This window comes from Heptranchias perlo, unplaced genomic scaffold, assembly GCF_035084215.1.
Source record: "Heptranchias perlo isolate sHepPer1 unplaced genomic scaffold, sHepPer1.hap1 HAP1_SCAFFOLD_952, whole genome shotgun sequence".
NCBI classification, from domain to species: Eukaryota; Metazoa; Chordata; class Chondrichthyes; order Hexanchiformes; family Hexanchidae; genus Heptranchias; species Heptranchias perlo.
In genome coordinates, this window is record NW_027139995.1 from 32,644 (window position 1) to 51,390 (window position 18,747).

An 18,747-nucleotide genomic window follows, 5' to 3' on the forward strand; every position below is an offset into this window, starting at 1 on the left:
GGGAGGAGCGAGGGGAGTGGGAGGAGCGAGGGGAGTGGGAGGAGAGAGGGAGGAGCGAGTGGAGTGGGAGGAGAGAGGGAGGAGCGAGGAGAGAGGGAGGAGCGAGGGGAGTGGGAGGAGAGAGGGAGGAGCGAGTGGAGTGGGAGGAGAGCGAGGGGAGTGGGAGGAGAGAGGGAGGAGCGAGGGGAGTGGGAGGAGAGAGGGCGGAGCTAGCGGAGTGGGAGGAGAGTGGGAGGAGCGAGGGGAGTGGGAGGAGCGAGGGGGTAGCGAGGGGAGTGGGAGGAGAGAGTGAGGAGCGAGGGGAGTGGGAGGAGCGAGGGGAGTGGGAGGAGCGAGGGAAGAGGGAGAGAGGGAGGAGCGAGAGAAGTGGGAGGAGAGAGGGAGGAGTGAGAGGAGTGGGAGGAGAGAGGGAAGAGGGAGAGAGGGAGGAGCGAGAGAAGTGGGAGGAGAGAGGGATGAGCGAGGGGAGTGGGCGGAGAGAGGGAGGAGCGAGGGGAGAGGGAGGAGAGAGGGAGGAGCGAGGGGAGTGGGAGGAGAGTGGGAGGAGCGAGGGGAGTGGGAGTGGGAGGAGAGAGGGAGGAGCGAGGGGAGTGGGAGGAGCGAGGGGAGTGGGAGGAGAGAGGGAGGAGCGAGTGGAGTGGGAGGAGAGCGAGAGGAGTGGGAGGAGAGAGGGAGGAGCGAGGGGAGTGGGAGGAGAGAGGGAGGAGAGAGGGAGGAGCTAGGGGAGTGGGAGGAGAGTGGGAGGAGCGAGGGGAGTGGGAGGAGAGAGGGGAGTGGGAGGAGAGAGGGGGGAGCGAGGGGAGTGGGAGGAGAGAGGGAGGAGCGAGGGGAGTGGGAGGAGCGAGGGGAGTGGGAGGAGCGAGGGAAGAGGGAGAGAGGGAGGAGCGAGAGAAGTGGGAGGAGAGAGGGAAGAGGGAGAGAGGGAGGAGCGAGAGAAGTGGGAGGAGAGAGGGAGGAGCGAGGGGAGTGGGAGGAGAGAGGGAGGAGCGAGGGGAGTGGGAGGAGAGAGGGTGGAGCGAGGGGAGTGGGAGGAGAGTGGGAGGAGCGAGGGGAGTGGGAGGAGAGAGGGGAGCGAGGGGAGTGGGAGGAGCGAGGGGAGTGGGAGGAGCGAGGGAAGAGGGAGAGAGGGAGGAGCGAGAGAAGTGGGAGGAGAGAGGGAGGAGTGAGAGGAGTGGGAGGAGAGAGGGAGGAGCGAGGGGAGTGGGAGGAGCGAGGGGAGTGGGAGGAGAGAGGGAGGAGCGAGGGGAGTGGGAGGAGCGAGGGGAGTGGGAGGAGAGAGGGAGGAACGAGGGGAGAGGAAGGAGAGAGGGAGGAGCGAGGGGAGTGGGAGGAGAGAGGGAGGAGCGAGGGGAGTGGGAGGAGAGAGGGCGGAGCGAGGGGAGTGGGAGGAGAGAGGGAGGAGCGAGGGGAGTGGGAGGAGAGAGGGAGGAGCGAGGGGAGTGGGAGGAGAGAGGGAGGTGCGAGGGGAGTGGGATGAGAGAGGGAGGAGCAAGGGGAGTGAGAGGAGTTGGAGGAGAGAGAGGAGTGGGAGGAGAGACGGAGGATAGAGGGAGGAACGAGGGGAGTGGGAGGAGAGAGGGAGGAGTGGGAGGAGAGAGGGAGGAGCGAGGGGAGTGGGAGGAGCGAGGGGAGTGGGAGGAGAGAGGGAGGAGCGAGTGGAGTGGGAGGAGAGAGGGAGGAGCGAGGAGAGAGGGAGGAGCGAGGAGAGAGGGAGGAGAGAGGGAGGAGCGAGGGGAGTGGGAGGAGAGAGGGAGGAGAGAGGGAGGAGCTAGGGGAGTGGGAGGAGAGTGGGAGGAGCGAGGGGAGTGGGAGGAGCGAGGGGGGAGCGAGGGGAATGGGAGGAGAGAGGGAGGAGCGAGGGGAGTGGGAGGAGCGAGGGAGGAGCGAGTGGAGTGGGAGGAGCGAGGAGAGAGGGAGGAGCGAGGGGAGTGGGAGGAGAGAGGGAGGAGCGAGGGGAGTGGGAGGAGAGAGGGAGGAGCGAGGGGAGTGGGAGGAGAGAGGGAGGAGCGAGGGGAGTGGGAGGAGAGAGGGAGGAGAGAGGGAGGAGCGAGGGGAGTGGGAGGAGAGAGGGGAGTGGGAGGAGAGAGGGGGGAGCGAGGGGAGTGGGAGGAGAGAGGGAGGAGCGAGGGGAGTGGGAGGAGAGAGGGAGGTGCGAGGGGAGTGGGATGAGAGAGGGAGGAGCGAGGGGAGTGAGAGGAGTTGGAGGAGAGAGAGGAGTGGGAGGAGAGACGGAGGATAGAGGGAGGAACGAGGGGAGTGGGAGGAGAGAGGGAGGAGTGGGAGGAGAGAGGGAGGAGCGAGGGGAGTGGGAGGAGCGAGGGGAGTGGGAGGAGAGAGGGAGGAGCGAGTGGAGTGGGAGGAGAGCGAGGGGAGTGGGAGGAGAGAGGGAGGAGCGAGGAGAGAGGGAGGAGCGAGGGGAGTGGGAGGAGAGCGAGGGGAGTGGGAGGAGAGAGGGAGGAGCGAGGGGAGTGGGAGGAGAGAGGGAGGAGAGAGGGAGGAGCGAGGGGAGTGGGAGGAGAGCGAGGGGAGTGGGAGGAGAGAGGGAGGAGCGAGGAGAGAGGGAGGAGCGAGGGGAGTGGGAGGAGAGCGAGGGGAGTGGGAGGAGAGAGGGAGGAGCGAGGGGAGTGGGAGGAGAGCGAGGGGAGTGGGAGGAGAGAGGGAGGAGCGAGGGGAGTGGGAGGAGAGAGGGAGGAGAGAGGGAGGAGCGAGGGGAGTGGGAGGAGAGAGGGGAGTGGGAGGAGAGAGGGGGGAGCGAGGGGAGTGGGAGGAGAGAGGGAAGAGGGAGAGAGGGAGGAGCGAGAGAAGTGGGAGGAGAGAGGGATGAGCGAGGGGAGTGGGAGGAGAGAGGGAGGAGCGAGGGGAGTGGGAGGAGAGAGGGAGGAGCGAGGGGAGTGGGAGGAGAGTGGGAGGAGCGAGGGGAGTGGGAGGAACGAGGGGAGTGGGAGGAGAGAGGGAGGAGCGAGGGGAGTGGGAGGAGCGAGGGGAGTGGGAGGAGAGAGGGAGGAGCGAGTGGAGTGGGAGGAGAGCAAGAGGAGTGGGAGGAGAGAGGGAGGAGCGAGGGGAGTGGGAGGAGAGAGGGAGGAGAGAGGGAGGAGCTAGGGGAGTGGGAGGAGAGTGGGAGGAGCGAGGGGAGTGGGAGGAGAGAGGGGAGTGGGAGGAGAGAGGGGGGAGCGAGGGGAGTGGGAGGAGAGAGGGAGGAGCGAGGGGAGTGGGAGGAGCGAGGGGAGTGGGAGGAGCGAGGGAAGAGGGAGAGAGGGAGGAGCGAGAGAAGTGGGAGGAGAGAGGGAGGAGTGAGAGGAGTGGGAGGAGAGAGGGAAGAGGGAGAGAGGGAGGAGCGAGAGAAGTGGGAGGAGAGAGGGAGGAGCGAGGGGAGTGGGAGGAGAGAGGGAGGAGCGAGGGGAGTGGGAGGAGAGAGGGTGGAGCGAGGGGAGTGGGAGGAGAGTGGGAGGAGCGAGGGGAGTGGGAGGAGAGAGGGAGGATCGAGAGGAGTGGGAGGAGAGAGGGAGGAGCGAGGGGAGTGGGAGGAGAGTGGGAGGAGAGAGGGAGGAGCTAGGGGAGTGGGAGGAGAGTGGGAGGAGCGAGGGGAGTGGGAGGAGAGAGGGGAGTGGGAGGAGAGAGGGGGGAGCGAGGGGAGTGGGAGGAGAGAGGGAGGAGCGAGGGGAGTGGGAGGAGAGAGGGAGGTGCGAGGGGAGTGGGATGAGAGAGGGAGGAGCAAGGGGAGTGAGAGGAGTTGGAGGAGAGAGAGGAGTGGGAGGAGAGACGGAGGATAGAGGGAGGAACGAGGGGAGTGGGAGGAGTGGGAGGAGAGAGGGAGGAGTGGGAGGAGAGAGGGAGGAGTGGGAGGAGAGAGGGAGGAGCGAGGGGAGTGGGAGGAGCGAGGGGAGTGGGAGGAGAGAGGGAGGAGCGAGTGGAGTGGGAGGAGAGAGGGAGGAGCGAGGAGAGAGGGAGGAGCGAGGGGAGTGGGAGGAGAGAGGGAGGAGCGAGTGGAGTGGGAGGAGAGCGAGGGGAGTGGGAGGAGAGAGGGAGGAGCGAGGGGAGTGGGAGGAGAGAGGGAGGAGAGAGGGAGGAGCTAGGGGAGTGGGAGGAGAGTGGGAGGAGCGAGGGGAGTGGGAGGAGCGAGGGGGGAGCGAGGGGAGTGGGAGGAGAGAGGGAGGAGCGAGGGGAGTGGGAGGAGCGAGGGGAGTGGGAGGAGCGAGGGGAGTGGGAGGAGTGAGGGAAGAGGGAGAGAGGGAGGAGCGAGAGAAGTGGGAGGAGAGAGGGAGGAGTGAGAGGAGTGGGAGGAGAGAGGGAAGAGGGAGAGAGGGAGGAGCGAGAGAAGTGGGAGGAGAGAGGGATGAGCGAGGGGAGTGGGAGGAGAGAGGGAGGAGCGAGGGGAGTGGGAGGAGCGAGGGGAGTGGGAGGAGCGAGGGGAGTGGGAGGAGCGAGGGGAGTGGGAGGAGCGAGGGGAGTGGGAGGAGCGAGGGGAGTGGGAGGAGCGAGGGGAGTGGGAGGAGAGAGGGGAGTGGGAGGAGAGAGGGAGGAGCGAGGGGAGTGGGAGGAGCGAGGGGAGTGGGAGGAGAGAGGGAGGAGCGAGTGGAGTGGGAGGAGAGCGAGAGGAGAGGGAGGAGAGAGGGAGGAGCGAGGGGAGTGGGAGGAGAGAGGGAGGAGAGAGGGGAGTGGGAGGAGAGAGGGAGGAGCGAGGGGAGTGGGAGGAGAGTGGGAGGAGAGAGGGGAGTGGGAGGAGAGAGGGGAGTGGGAGGAGAGAGGGAGGAGCGAGGGGAGTTGGAGGAGCGAGGGGAGTGGGAGGAGAGTGGGAGGAGCGAGGGGAGTGGGAGGAGAGAGGGGAGTGGGAGGAGAGAGGGGGAGCGAGGGGAGTGGGAGGAGAGAGGGAGGAGCGAGGGGAGTGGGAGGAGCGAGGGGAGTGGGAGGAGCGAGGGAAGAGGGAGAGAGGGAGGAGCGAGAGAAGTGGGAGGGGAGTGGGAGGAGCGAGGGGAGTGGGATGAGAGAGGGGAGTGGGAGGAGAGAGGGAGGAGCGAGGGGAGTGGGAGGAGCGAGGGGAGTGGGAGGAGCGAGGGGAGTGGGTGGAGCGAGGGAAGAGGGAGAGAGGGAGGAGCGAGAGAAGTGGGAGGAGAGAGGGAGGAGCGAGAGGAGTGGGAGGAGAGAGGGAGGAGCGAGGGGAGTGGGAGGAGAGAGGGAGGAGCGAGGGGAGTGGGAGGAGAGAGGGAGGAGCGAGGGGAGTGGGAGGAGAGAGTGGAGTGGGAGGAGAGAGGGGGGAGCGAGGGGAGTGGGAGGAGAGAGGGATGAGCGAGGGGAGTGGGAGGAGAGAGGGAGGAGCGAGGGGAGTGGGAGGAGAGAGGGAGGAGAGAGGGAGGAGCTAGGGGAGTGGGAGGAGAGTGGGAGGAGCGAGGGGAGTGGGAGGAGAGAGGGGAGTGGGAGGAGAGAGGGGGGAGCGAGGGGAGTGGGAGGAGAGAGGGAGGAGCGAGGGGAGTGGGAGGAACGAGGGGAGTGGGAGGAGCGAGGGAAGAGGGAGAGAGGGAGGAGCGAGAGAAGTGGGAGGAGAGAGGGTTGAGCGAGTGGAGTGGGAGGAGAGAGGGATGAGCGAGGGGAGTGGGAGGAGAGAGGGAGGAGCGAGGGGAGTGGGAGGAGCGAGGGGAGTGGGAGGAGCGAGGGGAGTGGGAGGAGCGAGGGGAGTGGGAGGAGCGAGGGGAGTGGGAGGAGCGAGGGGAGTGGGAGGAGCGAGGGGAGTGGGAGGAGAGAGGGGGGAGCGAGGGGAGTGGGAGGAGAGTGGGAGGAGCGAGGGGAGCGAGGGGAGTGGGAGGAGTGTGGGAGGAGCGAGGGTAGTGGGAGGAGCGAGGGGAGTGGGAGGAGCGAGGGAAGAGGGAGAGAGGGAGGAGCGAGGGTCGTGGGAGGAGAGAGGGAGGAGCGAGAGTAGTGGGAGGAGAGAGGGATGAGCGAGGGGAGTGGGAGGAGAGAGGGAGGAGCGAGGGGAGTGGGAGGAGAGAGGGAGGAGCGAGGCGAGTGGGAGGAGCGAGGGAAGAGGGAGAGAGGGAGGAGCGAGGGTCGTGGGAGGAGAGAGGGAGGAGCGAGAGGAGTGGGAGGAGAGAGGGATGAGCGAGGGGAGTGGGAGGAGAGAGGGAGGAGCGAGGGGAGTGGGAGGAGAGAGGGAGGAGCGAGGGGAGTGGGAGGAGAGAGGGAGGAGCGAGGGGAGTGGGAGGAGAGTGGGAGGAGCGAGGGGAGTGGGAGGAGAGAGGGAGGAGCGAGGGGAGTGGGAGGAGAGAGGGAGGAGCGAGGGGAGTGGGAGGAGAGAGAGAGGAGTGGGAGGAGAGAGAGAGGAATGACGGGAGAGGGAGGAGCGAGGGGAGTGGGAGGAGTGGGAGGAGCGAGAGGAGTGGGAGGAGAGCGAGGGGAGTGAGAGGAGAGAGGGAGGAACGAGGGGAGAAGGAGGAGCTTGGGAGGAGCGAGGGGAGTGGGAGGAGAGAGGGAGGAACGAGGGGAGAGGGAGGAGAGAGGGAGGAACGTGGAGAGTGGGAGGAGAGAGGGAGGAGCGAGGGGAGTGGGAGGAGAGAGGGAGGAGCGAGGGGAGTGGGAGGAGAGAGGGAGGAGCGAGGGGAGTGGGAGGAGAGAGGGAGGAGCGAGGGGAGTGGGAGGAGAGAGGGAGGAGCGAGGAGAGAGGGAGGAGTGGGACGAGAGAGTGAGGAACGAGGGGAGTGGGAGGAGAGAGGGAGGAGCGAGGGGAGTGGGAGGAGAGCGAGGGGAATGAGGGGAGTGGGAGGAGAGAGGGAGGAACGAGGGGAGTGGGAGGAGAGAGGGAGGAACGAGGGGAGAGGGAGGAGAGAGGGAGGAGCGAGAAGAGAGTGAGGGGAGTGGGAGGAGAGAGGGGAGAGGGAGGAGAGAGGGAGGAGCGAGGGGAGTGGGAGGAGAGAGGGAGGAGCGAGAGGAGAGAGGGAGGAGCGAGGGGAGTGAGAGGAGAGAGGGAGGAGCGAGGGGAGTGAGAGGAGAGAGGGAGGAGAGCGAGGGGAGTGGGAGGAGAGCGAGGGGAGTGAGAGGAGTGGGAGGAGAGAGAGAGCAGTGGGAGGAGAGAGGGAGGAGCGAGGGGAGTGCGAGGGGAGAGGGAGGAGCGAGGGGAGTGGGAGGAGAGAGGGGAGTGGGAGGAGAGAGGGACGAGCGAGGGGAGTGGGAGGAGAGAGGGGAGTGGGAGGAGAGAGGGGGGAGCGAGGGGAGTGGGAGGAGAGAGGGAGGATTGAGAGGAGTGGGAGGAGAGAGGGATGAGCGAGTGGAGTGGGAGGAGAGAGGGAGGAGCGAAGGGAGTGGGAGGAGAGAGGGAGGATTGAGAGGAGTGGGAGGAGAGAGGGATGAGCGAGTGGAGTGGGAGGAGAGAGGGATGAGCGAGGGGAGTGGGAGGAGAGAGGGAGGAGCGAGGGGAGTGGGAGGAGCGAGGGGAGTGGGAGGAGCGAGGGGAGTGGGAGGAGCGAGGGGAGTGGGAGGAGCGAGGGGAGTGGGAGGAGCGAGGGGAGTGGGAGGAGCGAGGGGAGTGGGAGGAGAGAGGGGGGAGCGAGGGGAGTGGGAGGAGAGTGGGAGGAGCGAGGGGAGCGAGGGGAGTGGGAGGAGCGAGGGGAGTGGGAGGAGCGAGGGGAGTGGGAGGAGCGAGGGGAGTGGGAGGAGCGAGGGAAGAGGGAGAGAGGGAGGAGCGAGGGTCGTGGGAGGAGAGAGGGAGGAGCGAGAGTAGTGGGAGGAGAGAGGGATGAGCGAGGGGAGTGGGAGGAGAGAGGGAGGAGCGAGGGGAGTGGGAGGAGAGAGGGAGGAGCGAGGGGAGTGGGAGGAGAGAGGGAGGAGCGAGGCGAGTGGGAGGAGCGAGGGAAGAGGGAGAGAGGGAGGAGCGAGGGTCGTGGGAGGAGAGAGGGAGGAGCGAGAGGAGTGGGAGGAGAGAGGGATGAGCGAGGGGAGTGGGAGGAGAGAGGGAGGAGCGAGGGGAGTGGGAGGAGAGAGGGAGGAGCGAGGGGAGTGGGAGGAGAGAGGGAGGAGCTAGGGGAGTGGGAGGAGAGAGGGAGGAGCGAGGGGAGTGGGAGTAGAGAGGGAGGAGCGAGGGGAGTGGGAGGAGAGAGAGAGGAGTGGGAGGAGAGAGAGAGGAATGACGGGAGAGGGAGGAGCGAGGGGAGTGGGAGGAGTGGGAGGAGCGAGAGGAGTGGGAGGAGAGCGAGGGGAGTGAGAGGAGAGAGGGAGGAACGAGGGGAGAAGGAGGAGCTTGGGAGGAGCGAGGGGAGTGGGAGGAGAGAGGGAGGAACGAGGGGAGAGGGAGGAGAGAGGGAGGAACGTGGAGAGTGGGAGGAGAGAGGGAGGAGCGAGGGGAGTGGGAGGAGAGAGGGAGGAGCGAGGGGAGTGGGAGGAGAGAGGGAGGAGCGAGGGGAGTGGGAGGAGAGAGGGAGGAGCGAGGGGAGTGGGAGGAGAGAGGGAGGAGCGAGGAGAGAGGGAGGAGTGGGACGAGAGAGTGAGGAACGAGGGGAGTGGGAGGAGAGAGGGAGGAGCGAGGGGAGTGGGAGGAGAGCGAGGGGAATGAGGGGAGTGGGAGGAGAGAGGGAGGAACGAGGGGAGTGGGAGGAGAGAGGGAGGAACGAGGGGAGAGGGAGGAGAGAGGGAGGAGCGAGGGGAGTGGTAGGAGAGAGGGAGGAGCGAGAAGAGAGTGAGGGGAGTGGGAGGAGAGAGGGGAGAGGGAGGAGAGAGGGAGGAACGAGGGGAGAGGGAGGAGAGAGGGAGGAGCGAGGGGAGTGGTCGGAGAGAGGGAGGAGCGAGAAGAGAGTGAGGGGAGTGGGAGGAGAGAGGGGAGAGGGAGGAGAGAGGGAGGAGCGAGGGGAGTGGGAGGAGAGAGGGAGGAGCGAGAGGAGAGAGGGAGGAGCGAGGGGAGTGAGAGGAGAGAGGGAGGAGAGCGAGGGGAGTGGGAGGAGAGCGAGGGGAGTGGGAGGAGAGCGAGGGGAGTGGGAGGAGAGCGAGGGGAGTGAGAGGAGTGGGAGGAGAGAGAGAGCAGTGGGAGGAGAGAGGGAGGAGCGAGGGGAGTGCGAGGGGAGAGGGAGGAGCGAGGTGTGTGGGAGGAGAGAGGGAGGAGCGAGGGGAGTGGGAGGAGAGAGGGAGGAGCGAGGGGAGTGGGAGGAGAGAGGGAGGAGCGAGGGGAGTGTGAGGAGAGAGTGAGGAGCGAGGGGAGTGGGAGGAGAGAGGGAGGAGCGAGGAGAGAGGGAGGAGCGAGAAGAGTGGGAGGAGAGCGAGGGGAGTGAGTGGAGTGGGAGGAGAGAGGGAGGAGCGAGGGGAGTGGGAGGAGAGAGGGGAGTGGGAGGAGAGAGGGACGAGCGAGGAGAGAGGGAGGAGCGAGGGGAGTGGGAGGAGAGAGGGGAGTGGGAGGAGAGAGGGGGGAGCGAGGGGAGTGGGAGGAGAGAGGGAGGAGCGAGGAGAGAGGGAGGAGCGAGGAGAGAGGGAGGAGCGAAGGGAGTGGGAGGAGAGAGGGAGGAGGGAGATAGGGAGGAGCGAGAGAAGTGGGAGGAGAGAGGGAGGATTGAGAGGAGTGGGAGGAGAGAGGGCTGAGCGAGGGGAGTGGGAGGAGAGAGGGAGGAGCGAGGGTCGTGGGAGGAGAGAGGGAGGATCGAGGGGAGTGAGAGGAGAGAGGGAGGATCGAGGGGAGTGGGAGGAGAGAGGGAGGATCGAGGGGAGTGGGAGGAGAGAGGGAGGAGCGAGGGGAGTGGGAGGAGAGAGGGAGGAACGATGGGAGTGGGAGGAGAGAGGGAGGAGCGTGGGGAGTGGGAGGAGAGAGGGAGGAGCGAGGGGAGTGGGAGGAGAGAGGGAGGAGCGAGGGGAGTGGGAGGAGAGAGGGAGGAGCGAGGGGAGTGGGAGGAAAAGGGAGGAGCGAGGGTAGTGGGAGGAGAGTGGGAGGAGCGAGGGGAGTGGGAGGAGAGTGGGAGGAGCGAGGGGAGTGGGAGGAGAGAGGGAGGAGCGAGAGGAGTGGGAGGAGAGAGGGAGGAGAGAGGGAGGAGCGAGGGGAGAGTGAGGAGCGAGGGGAGTGGGAGGAGAGTGGGAGGAGCCAGGGGAGTGGGAGGAGAGAGGGAGGAGCGAGGGGAGTGGGAGGAGAGAGGGAGGAGCGAGGGGAGTGGTAGGAGAGAGGGAGGAGCGAGGGGAGTGGGAGGAGAGGGGGAGGAGCGAGGGGAGAGGGAGGAGAGAGGGAGGAGCGAGGGGAGTGGGAGGAGAGAGGGAGGAGCGAGGGGAGTGGGAGGAGAGAGGGAGGAGGGAGGGGAGTGGGATGAGAGAGGGAGGAGCGAGGGGAGTGGAAGGAGAGAGGGAGGAGCGAGGGGAGTGAGAGGAATGGGAGGAGAGAGAGAGGAATGGGAGGAGAGAGAGAGGAATGGGAGGAGAGAGGGAGGAACGAGGGGAGTGGGAGGAGAGAGGGAGGAGCGAGGGGAGTGAGAGGAGTTGGAGGAGAGAGAGAGGAGTGGGAGGAGAGAGGGAGGAACGATGGGAGTGGGAGGACAGAGGGAGGAACGAGGGGAGTGGGAGGAGAGAGGGGAGTGGGAGGAGAGAGAGGGAGGTGCGAGGGGAGTGGGAGGAGAGAGGGAGGAGCGAGGAGAGAGGGAGCAGCGAGGGGAGTGGGAGGAGAGTGGGAGGCGCGAGGGGAGTGGGAGGAGAGAGGGAGGAGCGAGGGGAGTGGGAGGAGAGAGGGAGGAGCGAGGGGAGTGGTAGGAGAGAGGGAGGAGCGAGGGGAGTGGGAGGAGAGAGGGTGGAGCGAGGGGAGTGGGAAGAGAGAGGTTGGAGCGAGGGAGTGGGAGGAGAGAGGGAGGAGCGAGGCGAGTGGGAGGAGAGAGGGAGGAGTGAGGGTGGAGCGAGGGGAGTGAGAGGAGTTGGAGGAGAGAGGGCAGAACGTGGGGAGTGGGAGGAGAGAGGGAGGAGCGAGAGGATTGGGAGGAGAGAGGGAGGAGCGAGAGGAGTGGGAGGAGAGAGGGAGGAATGAGGGGAGAGGGAGGAGCGAGGGGAGTGGGAGGATAGAGGGCGGAGCGAGGGGAGTGGGAAGAGAGAGGGAGGAGTGAGAGGAGAGGGAGGAGAGGGGGAGGAGTGAGAGGAGTGGGAGGAGAGAGGGAGGAGCGAGAGGAGTGGGAGGAGAGAGGGAGGAGCGAGGCGAGTGGGAGGATAGAGGGAGGAGCGAGGGGAGTGGTAGGAGAGAGGGAGGAGCGAGGGGAGTGGGAGGAGAGAGGGTGGAGCGAGGGGAGTGGGAAGAGAGAGGTTGGAGCGAGGGGAGTGGGAGGAGAGAGGGAGGAGCGAGGCGAGTGGGAGGAGAGAGGGAGGAGTGAGGGTGGAGCGAGGGGAGTGAGAGGAGTTGGAGGAGAGAGGGCAGAACGTGGGGAGTGGGAGGAGAGAGGGAGGAGCGAGAGGATTGGGAGGAGAGAGGGAGGAGCGAGAGGAGTGGGAGGAGAGAGGGAGGAATGAGGGGAGAGGGAGGAGCGAGGGGAGTGGGAGGATAGAGGGCGGAGCGAGGGGAGTGGCAGGAGAGAGGGTGGAGCGAGGGGAGTGGGAGGAGTGAGGGGAGTGGGAGGAGTGAGAGGAGTGGTTGGAGAGAGGGAGGAGTGAGGGATTGGGAAGAGAGAGGGTGGAGCAAGGGGAGTGGGAGGAGAGAGGGAGGAGCGAGTGGAGTGGGAGGATAGAGGGAGGAGTGAGAGGATTTGAATGGAGGGAGGGAGATGAGATGGAGGAGTGAGGGGAGTGGAATAGAGGGAGGTGGAGTGAGTGAGGAGGGAGGAGAGAGGTGTAGAGAGGGAGGAGAGATGGATGAGCGAGGGGATTGGAATGGAGTGACGGATGAGAGATGGAGGAGCGAAGGGATTGGAATGGAGGGAGGGAGGAGAGATGGAGGAGCGAGGGGATTGGAATGGAGAGAGGGGGAGTGAGTGAGGAGGGAGGAGAGAGGGGGAGTGAGTGAGGAGGGAGGAGAGAGGTGTAGAGAGGGAGGAGAGATGGAAGAGCAAGGGGATTGGAATGGAGTGAGTGTGGAGAGATGGAGGAGCGAGGGTATTGGAATGGAGGGGGCGGAGAGATAGATGAGCGAGGGGATTAGAATGGACGGAGGGAGGAGAGATGGAGGAGCGAGGTGAGTGGAATGGAGAGAGGGAGAGTGAGTGAGGAGGGTGGAGAGAGGGGGAGTGAGTGAGGAGGGTGGAGAGAGGGGGAGTGAGTGAGGAGGGTGGAGAGAGGGGGAGTGAGTGAGGAGGGTGGAGAGAGGGGGAGTGAGTGAGGAGGGTGGAGAGAGGGGGAGTGAGTGAGGAGCGAGTGATGCACATTCTAATATTGTTTTGTTTAAACAGAAACTGGTTGTGGAGAACATGGACATTTTGGTCCAGGTGAGGTCCAACCTTCACAAACCTGACTTGATGGCCGCACTCGCCCGACGTTTAACCTGTGAGTGATTTAACGTCACCTGTCTGAATCGTCACCTGTCTGAATCGTCACCTGTCTGAATCGTCACCTGTCTGAAACGTCACCTGTCTGAATCGTCACCTGTCTGAACCGTCAGCTGTCTGAATCGTCACCTGTCTGAATCGTCACCTGTCTGAATCGTCACCTGTCTGAATCGTCACCTGTCTGAATCGTCACCTGTCTGAATCGTCACCTGTCTGAACCGTCAGCTGTCTGAATCGTCACCTGTCTGAATCGTCACCTGTCTGAATCGTCACCTGTCTAAATCATTACCTGTCTGAATCGTCACCTGTCTAAATCATTACCTGTCTGAATCGTCACCTGTCTAAATCATTACCTGTCTGAATCGTCACCTGTCTGAATCGTCACCTGTCTGAATCGTCACCTGTCTAAATCATTACCTGTCTGAATCGTCACCTGTCTGAATTGTCACATGTCTGAATCATTACCTGTCTGAATCGTCACCTGTCTGAATCGTCACCTGTCTGAATCATTACCTGTCTGAATCGTCACCTGTCTAAATCATTACCTGTCTGAATCATTACCTGTCTAAATCATTACCTGTCTGAACCGTCACCTGTCTGAACCGTCACCTGTCTGAACCATCACCTGTCTGAAACAATACCTGTCTGAAACGATACCTGTCTGAATCGTTACCTGTCTGAAACGATACCTGTCTGAAACGATACCTGTCTGAAACGATACCTGTCTGAAACGATACCTGTCTGAATCATTACCTGTCTGAAACGATACCTGTCTGAATCATTACCTGTCTGAATCGATACCTGTCTGAATCATTACCTGTCTGAATCGTCACCTGTCTGAAACGATACCTGTCTGAAACGATACCTTTCTGAAACGATACCTGTCTGAATCATTACCTGTCTGAATCGTTACCTGTCTGAATCGTTACCTGTCTGAAACGATACCTGTCTGAATCATTACCTGTCTGAACCTTTACCTGTCTGAATCATTACCTGTCTGAAACAATACCTGTCTGAACCTTTACCTGTCTGAAACGATACCTGTCTGAAACGATACCTGTCTGAAACGATACGTCTGTAACCCAAAGATATTTTATAAATACATTAAGAGCAAGAGGATAACTCAGGAAAGAGTAGGGCCTATTAGAGACCAAAAAGGTAACCTGTGTGTGGAGGCGGAAGATGTGGGTATGGTTCTTAATGAATACTTTGCATCTGTCTTCACAAAGAAGGGGGATGATACTGGGATTGTAGTTAAGGAGGAGGAGTGTGTAATATTAGATGGGATAAACACAGTGAGAGAGGAAGTATTAAGGGGATTAGCATCTTTGAAAGTGGATAAATCACCAGGGCCGGATGAAATGTATCCCAGGCTGTTAATTGAAGCCAGGGAGGAAATAGCGGAGGCTCTGACCATCATTTTCCAATCCTCCCTGGATACAGGCGTGGTGCCGGAGAATTGGAGGACTGCTAACATTGTACCGCTGTTTAAAAAAAGGGAGCGAAGGATAGACCGAGTAATTACAGGCCAGTCAGTCTAACCTTAGTGGTGGGCAAATTATTGGAATCAATTCTGAGGGACAGGATAAATTGTTATTTCGGAAGGCACTGGTTAATCAAGGACAGTCAGCATGGATTTGTTGAGGGAAGGTCGTGTGTGACTAACTTGATTGAATTTTTTGAGGGGGTAACAAGGAGGGTCGATGAGGGTAGTGCATTTGATGTAGTCTACATGGATTTTAGCAAGGCTTTTGACAAGGTCCCACATGGCAGACTGGTCAGGAAAGTAAAAGCCCATGGGATCCAAGGGAGAGTGGCAAGTTGGATCCAAAATTGGCTCAGTGGCAGGAAGCAAAGGGTAATGGTTGACGGGTGTTTTTGTGACTGGAAGGCTGTTTCCAGTGGGGTTCCACAGGGCTCAGTACTCGGTCCCTTGCTTCTTGTGGTATATATTTGGACTTGAATGTAGGGGGCACGATTAAGAAATTTGCGGATGACACAAAGATTGGCCGTGTGGTTGATAGTGAGGAGGAAAGCTGTAGACTACAGGAAGATATCAATGGACTGGTCAGGTGGGCAGAAAAGTGGCAAATGGAGTTCAATCCGGGGAAGTGTGAGGTAATGCATTTGGGGAGGGCAAACTAGGCAAGGGAATACACAATAAATGGGAGGATACTGAGAGGTGTAGAAGAAGTGAGGGACCTTGGAGTGCATGTCCACAGATCCCTGAAGGTAGCAGGACAGGTAGATAAGGTGGTTATGAAGGCATACGGGATACTTTCCTTTATTAGCCGAGGCATCGAATATAAGAGCAGGGAGGTTATGCTGGAACTGTATAAAACACTAGTTAGGCCACAGCTTGAGTACTGCGTACAGTTCTGGTCACCACATTACAGGAAGGATGTAATTGCACTAGAGAGAGTACAAAGGAGATTTACGAGGATGTTGCCAGGACTGGAGAATTTCAGCTGTGAGGAAAGATTGGATAGGCTGGGGTTGTTTTCTTTGGAACAGAGGAGACTGAGGGGAGATTTAATTGAGGTGTATAAAATTATGAGGGGCCGAGATAGAGTGGATAGGAAGGACCTATTTCCCTTAGCAGAGGGGTCAATAACCAGGGGGCATAGATTTAAAGTGATTGGTAGAAGGATTAGAGGGGAGCTGAGGAGAATGTGGAGTGTCGCCCGGCAGGGCGCGGAGTGAGTGCTGTCCTCTAGCCTCCTCCCTTTAGTTGCTCCTCAAACCCCGTTTTTTGTGCCTTGCAGCTCCTGACAATGTGGTGAAGAGAATGATCATCATCGGTGTGATCCTGTCCTTCCGATCGATGGCGCAGGAAGCACTTCGAGAGGTGAGTGAAAACACTTGCTGTCAGGGACTGCTCGAGATGTTCGACACCGTGAGGACGGACTGAGTGAGAGCTCTCGGGCTCGGCACTCCCTCACTGCTCACTGCACTCAGCGTGTCTTTTACTGCAACCACAATACCACGTCGAATCGACGTCACAGAATCAGGCCATTCGGCCCAACTGGTCTATGCTAGTGTAAACGCTCCACATGAGCCTCCTCCCTCACTCGAATTACCTCTTCCCACCCTGCCCCCATATCCCTCCAATCCTTTCTCCCTCATGTATGCATCAAGCCTCCCCCTTAATGTGTCACTCCCTTGGATAATGAGTTCCACATTCTCACCACTCTCTGGGTAAAGAAATTCCTCCCAATTCCCTATTGGATTTATTAGTGATGATCTTATATTTATGGTCCCTAGTTCTGGTCTCCCCCACAAGTGGAAATATCTTCTCTATATCAACCCTATCGAACCCCTTAATAATCTTAAAGACCTCTATTAGGTCACCCCTCAGTCTTCTCTTTTCCAGAGAAAAGAGCCCCAGCCTGTTCAATCTTTTCTGATGGATACAACCTCTCAGTTCTGGTATCATCCGAGTGAATCTTTTTTGCAACTTCTCCAGTGCCTCGATATCCTTTTTATGATATGGAGACCAGAACTGTACACACTGCTCCAAGTGTGGTCTAACCAAGGTATATGGAGACCAGAACTGTGCACAGTGCTCCAAGTGTGGTCTAACCAAGGTATATGGAGACCAGAACTGTGCACAGTGCTCCAAGTGTGGTCTAACCAAGGTATATGGAGACCAGAACTGTGCACAGTGCTCCAAGTGTGGTCTAACCAAGGTATATGGAGACCAGAACTGTACACACTGCTCCAAGTGTGGTCTAACCAAGGTATATGGAGACCAGAACTGTACACAGTGCTCCAAGTGTGGTCTAACCAAGGTATATGGAGACCAGAACTGTGCACAGTGCTCCAAGTGTGGTCCAACCAAGGTATATGGAGACCAGAACTGTGCACAGTGCTCCAAGTGGGGTCTAACCAAGGTATATGGAGACCAGAACTGTGCACAGTGCTCCAAGTGGAGTCTAACCAAGGTATATGGAGACCAGAACTGTGCACAGTGCTCCAAGTGGGGTCTAACCAAGGTAAATGGAGACCAGAACTGTGCACAGTGCTCCAAGTGTGGTCTAACCAAGGTATATGGAGACCAGAACTGTGCACAGTGCTCCAAGTGTGGTCAAACCAAGGTATATGGAGACCAGAACTGTGCACAGTGCTCCAAGTGTGGTCTAACCAAGTATATGGAGACCAGAACTGTGCACAGTGCTCCAAGTGTGGTCTAACCAAGTATATGGAGACCAGAACTGTGCACAGTGCTCCAAGTGTGGTCTAACCAAGGTATATGGAGACCAGAACTGTGCACAGTGCTTCAAGTGTGGTCTAACAAAGGTATATGGAGACCAGAACTGTGCACAGTGCTCCAAGTGTGGTCTAACCCAGGTATATGGAGACCAGAACTGTGCACAGTGCTCCAAGTGTGGTCTAACCAAGGTATATGGAGACCAGAACGGTGCACAGTGCTCCAAGTGTGGTCTAACCCAGGTATATGGAGACCAGAACTGTGCACAGTGCTCCAAGTGTGGTCTAACCCAGGTATATGGAGACCAGAACTGTGCACAGTGCTCCAAGTGTGGTCTAACCAAGGTATATGGAGACCAGAACTGTGCACAGTGCTCCAAGTGCGGTCTAACCAAGGTATATGGAGACCAGAACTGTGCACAGTGCTCCAAGTGTGGTCTAACCAAGGTATATGGAGACCAGAACTGTGCACAGTGTTCCCCGTGTGGTCAAACCAAGGTATATGGAGACCAGAACTGTGCACAGTGCTCCAAGTGTGGTCTAACCAAGGTATATGGAGACCAGAACTGTGCACAGTGCTCCAAGTGTGGTCTAAACAAGGTGTATGGAGACCAGAACTGTCCACAGTGCTCCAAGTGCGGTCTAACCAAGGGATATGGAGACCAGAACTGTGCACAGTGCTCCAAGTGTGGTCTAACCAAGGTATATGGAGACCAGAACTGTGCACAGTGCTCCAAGTGCGGTCTAACCAAGGTATATGGAGACCAGAACTGTGCACAGTGCTCCAAGTGTGGTCTAACCAAGGTATATGGAGACCAGAACTGTGCACAATGCTCCAAGTGTGGTCTAACCAAGGTATATGGAGACCAGAACTGTGCACAGTGCTCCAAGTGTGGTCTAACCAAGGTATATGGAGACCAGAACTGTGCACAGTGCTCCAAGTGTGGTCGAACCAAGGTATATGGAGACCAGAACTGTGCACAGTGCTCCAAGTGTGGTCTAACCGAGGTATATGGAGATCAGAACTATGCACAGTGCTCCAAGTGTGGTCTAACCAAGGTATATGGAGACCAGAACTGTGCACAGTGCTCCAAGTGTGGTGTAACCAAGGTATATGGAGACCAGAACTGTGCACAGTGCTCCAAGTGTGGTCAAACCCAGGTATATGGAGACCAGAACTGTGCACAGTGCTCCAAGTGTGGTCTAACCAAGGTATATGGAGACCAGAACTGTGTACAGTGCTCCAAGTGTGGTCTAACCAAGGTATATGGAGACCAGAACGGTGCACAGTGCTCCAAGTGTGGTCTAACCAAGGTATATGGAGACCAGAACTGTGCACAGTGTTCCAAGTGTGGTCGAACCAAGGTATATGGAGACCAGAACTGTGCACAGTGCTCCAAGTGTGGTCGAACCAAGGTATATGGAGACCAGAACTGTGCACAGTGCTCCAAGTGTGGTCGAACCAAGGTATATGGAGACCAGAACTGTGCACAGTGCTCCAAGTGTGGTCGAACCAAGGTGCATGGAGACCAGAACTATGCACAGTGCTCCAAGTGTGGTCTAACTAAGGTATATGGAGACCAGAACTGTGCACAGTGCTCCGAGTGTGGTCGAACCAAGGTATATGGAGACCAGAACTGTGCACAGTGCTCCAAGTGTGGTCTAACCAAGGTATATGGAGACCAGAACTGTGCACAGTGCTTCAAGTGGGGTCTAACCAAGGTATATGGAGACCAGAACTGTGCACAGTGCTCCAAGTGTGGTCTAAACAAGGTATATGGAGACCAGAACTGTGCACAGTGCTCCAAGTGTGGTCAAACCAAGGTATATGGAGACCAGAACTGTGCACAGTGCTCCAAGTGTGGTCAAACCAAGGTATATGGAGACCAGAACTGTGCACAGTGCTCCAAGTGTGGTCTAACCAAGTATATGGAGACCAGAACTGTGCACAGTGCTCCAAGTGTGGTCTAACCAAGGTATATGGAGACCAGAACTGTGCACAGTGCTCCAAGTGTGGTCGAACCCAGGTATATGGAGACCAGAACTGTGCACAGTGCTCCAAGTGTGGTCGAACCAAGGTATATGGAGACCAGAACTGTGCACAGTGCTCCAAGTGTGGTCTAACCAAGGTATATGG

At 59.9% G+C, this 18,747-nt stretch overlaps 1 protein-coding gene across 1 annotated transcript in view; it reads left to right on the forward strand.

Annotated features, from left to right (window-relative positions):
• LOC137319965 (nck-associated protein 1-like) overlaps window positions 1-15,249 on the forward strand; it is a gene marked incomplete at both ends in the record, with an annotated part of 46,474 nt that extends 31,225 nt beyond the window's left edge. Inside the window, 2 exons of the mRNA XM_067981830.1 lie at window positions 12,306-12,399; window positions 15,167-15,249. Coding sequence (XP_067837931.1) covers window positions 12,306-12,399; window positions 15,167-15,249 — 177 coding nt within the window. The remainder of the gene's footprint in view (window positions 1-12,305; window positions 12,400-15,166) is intronic.
• Window positions 15,250-18,747: the final 3,498 nt, after the last annotated feature.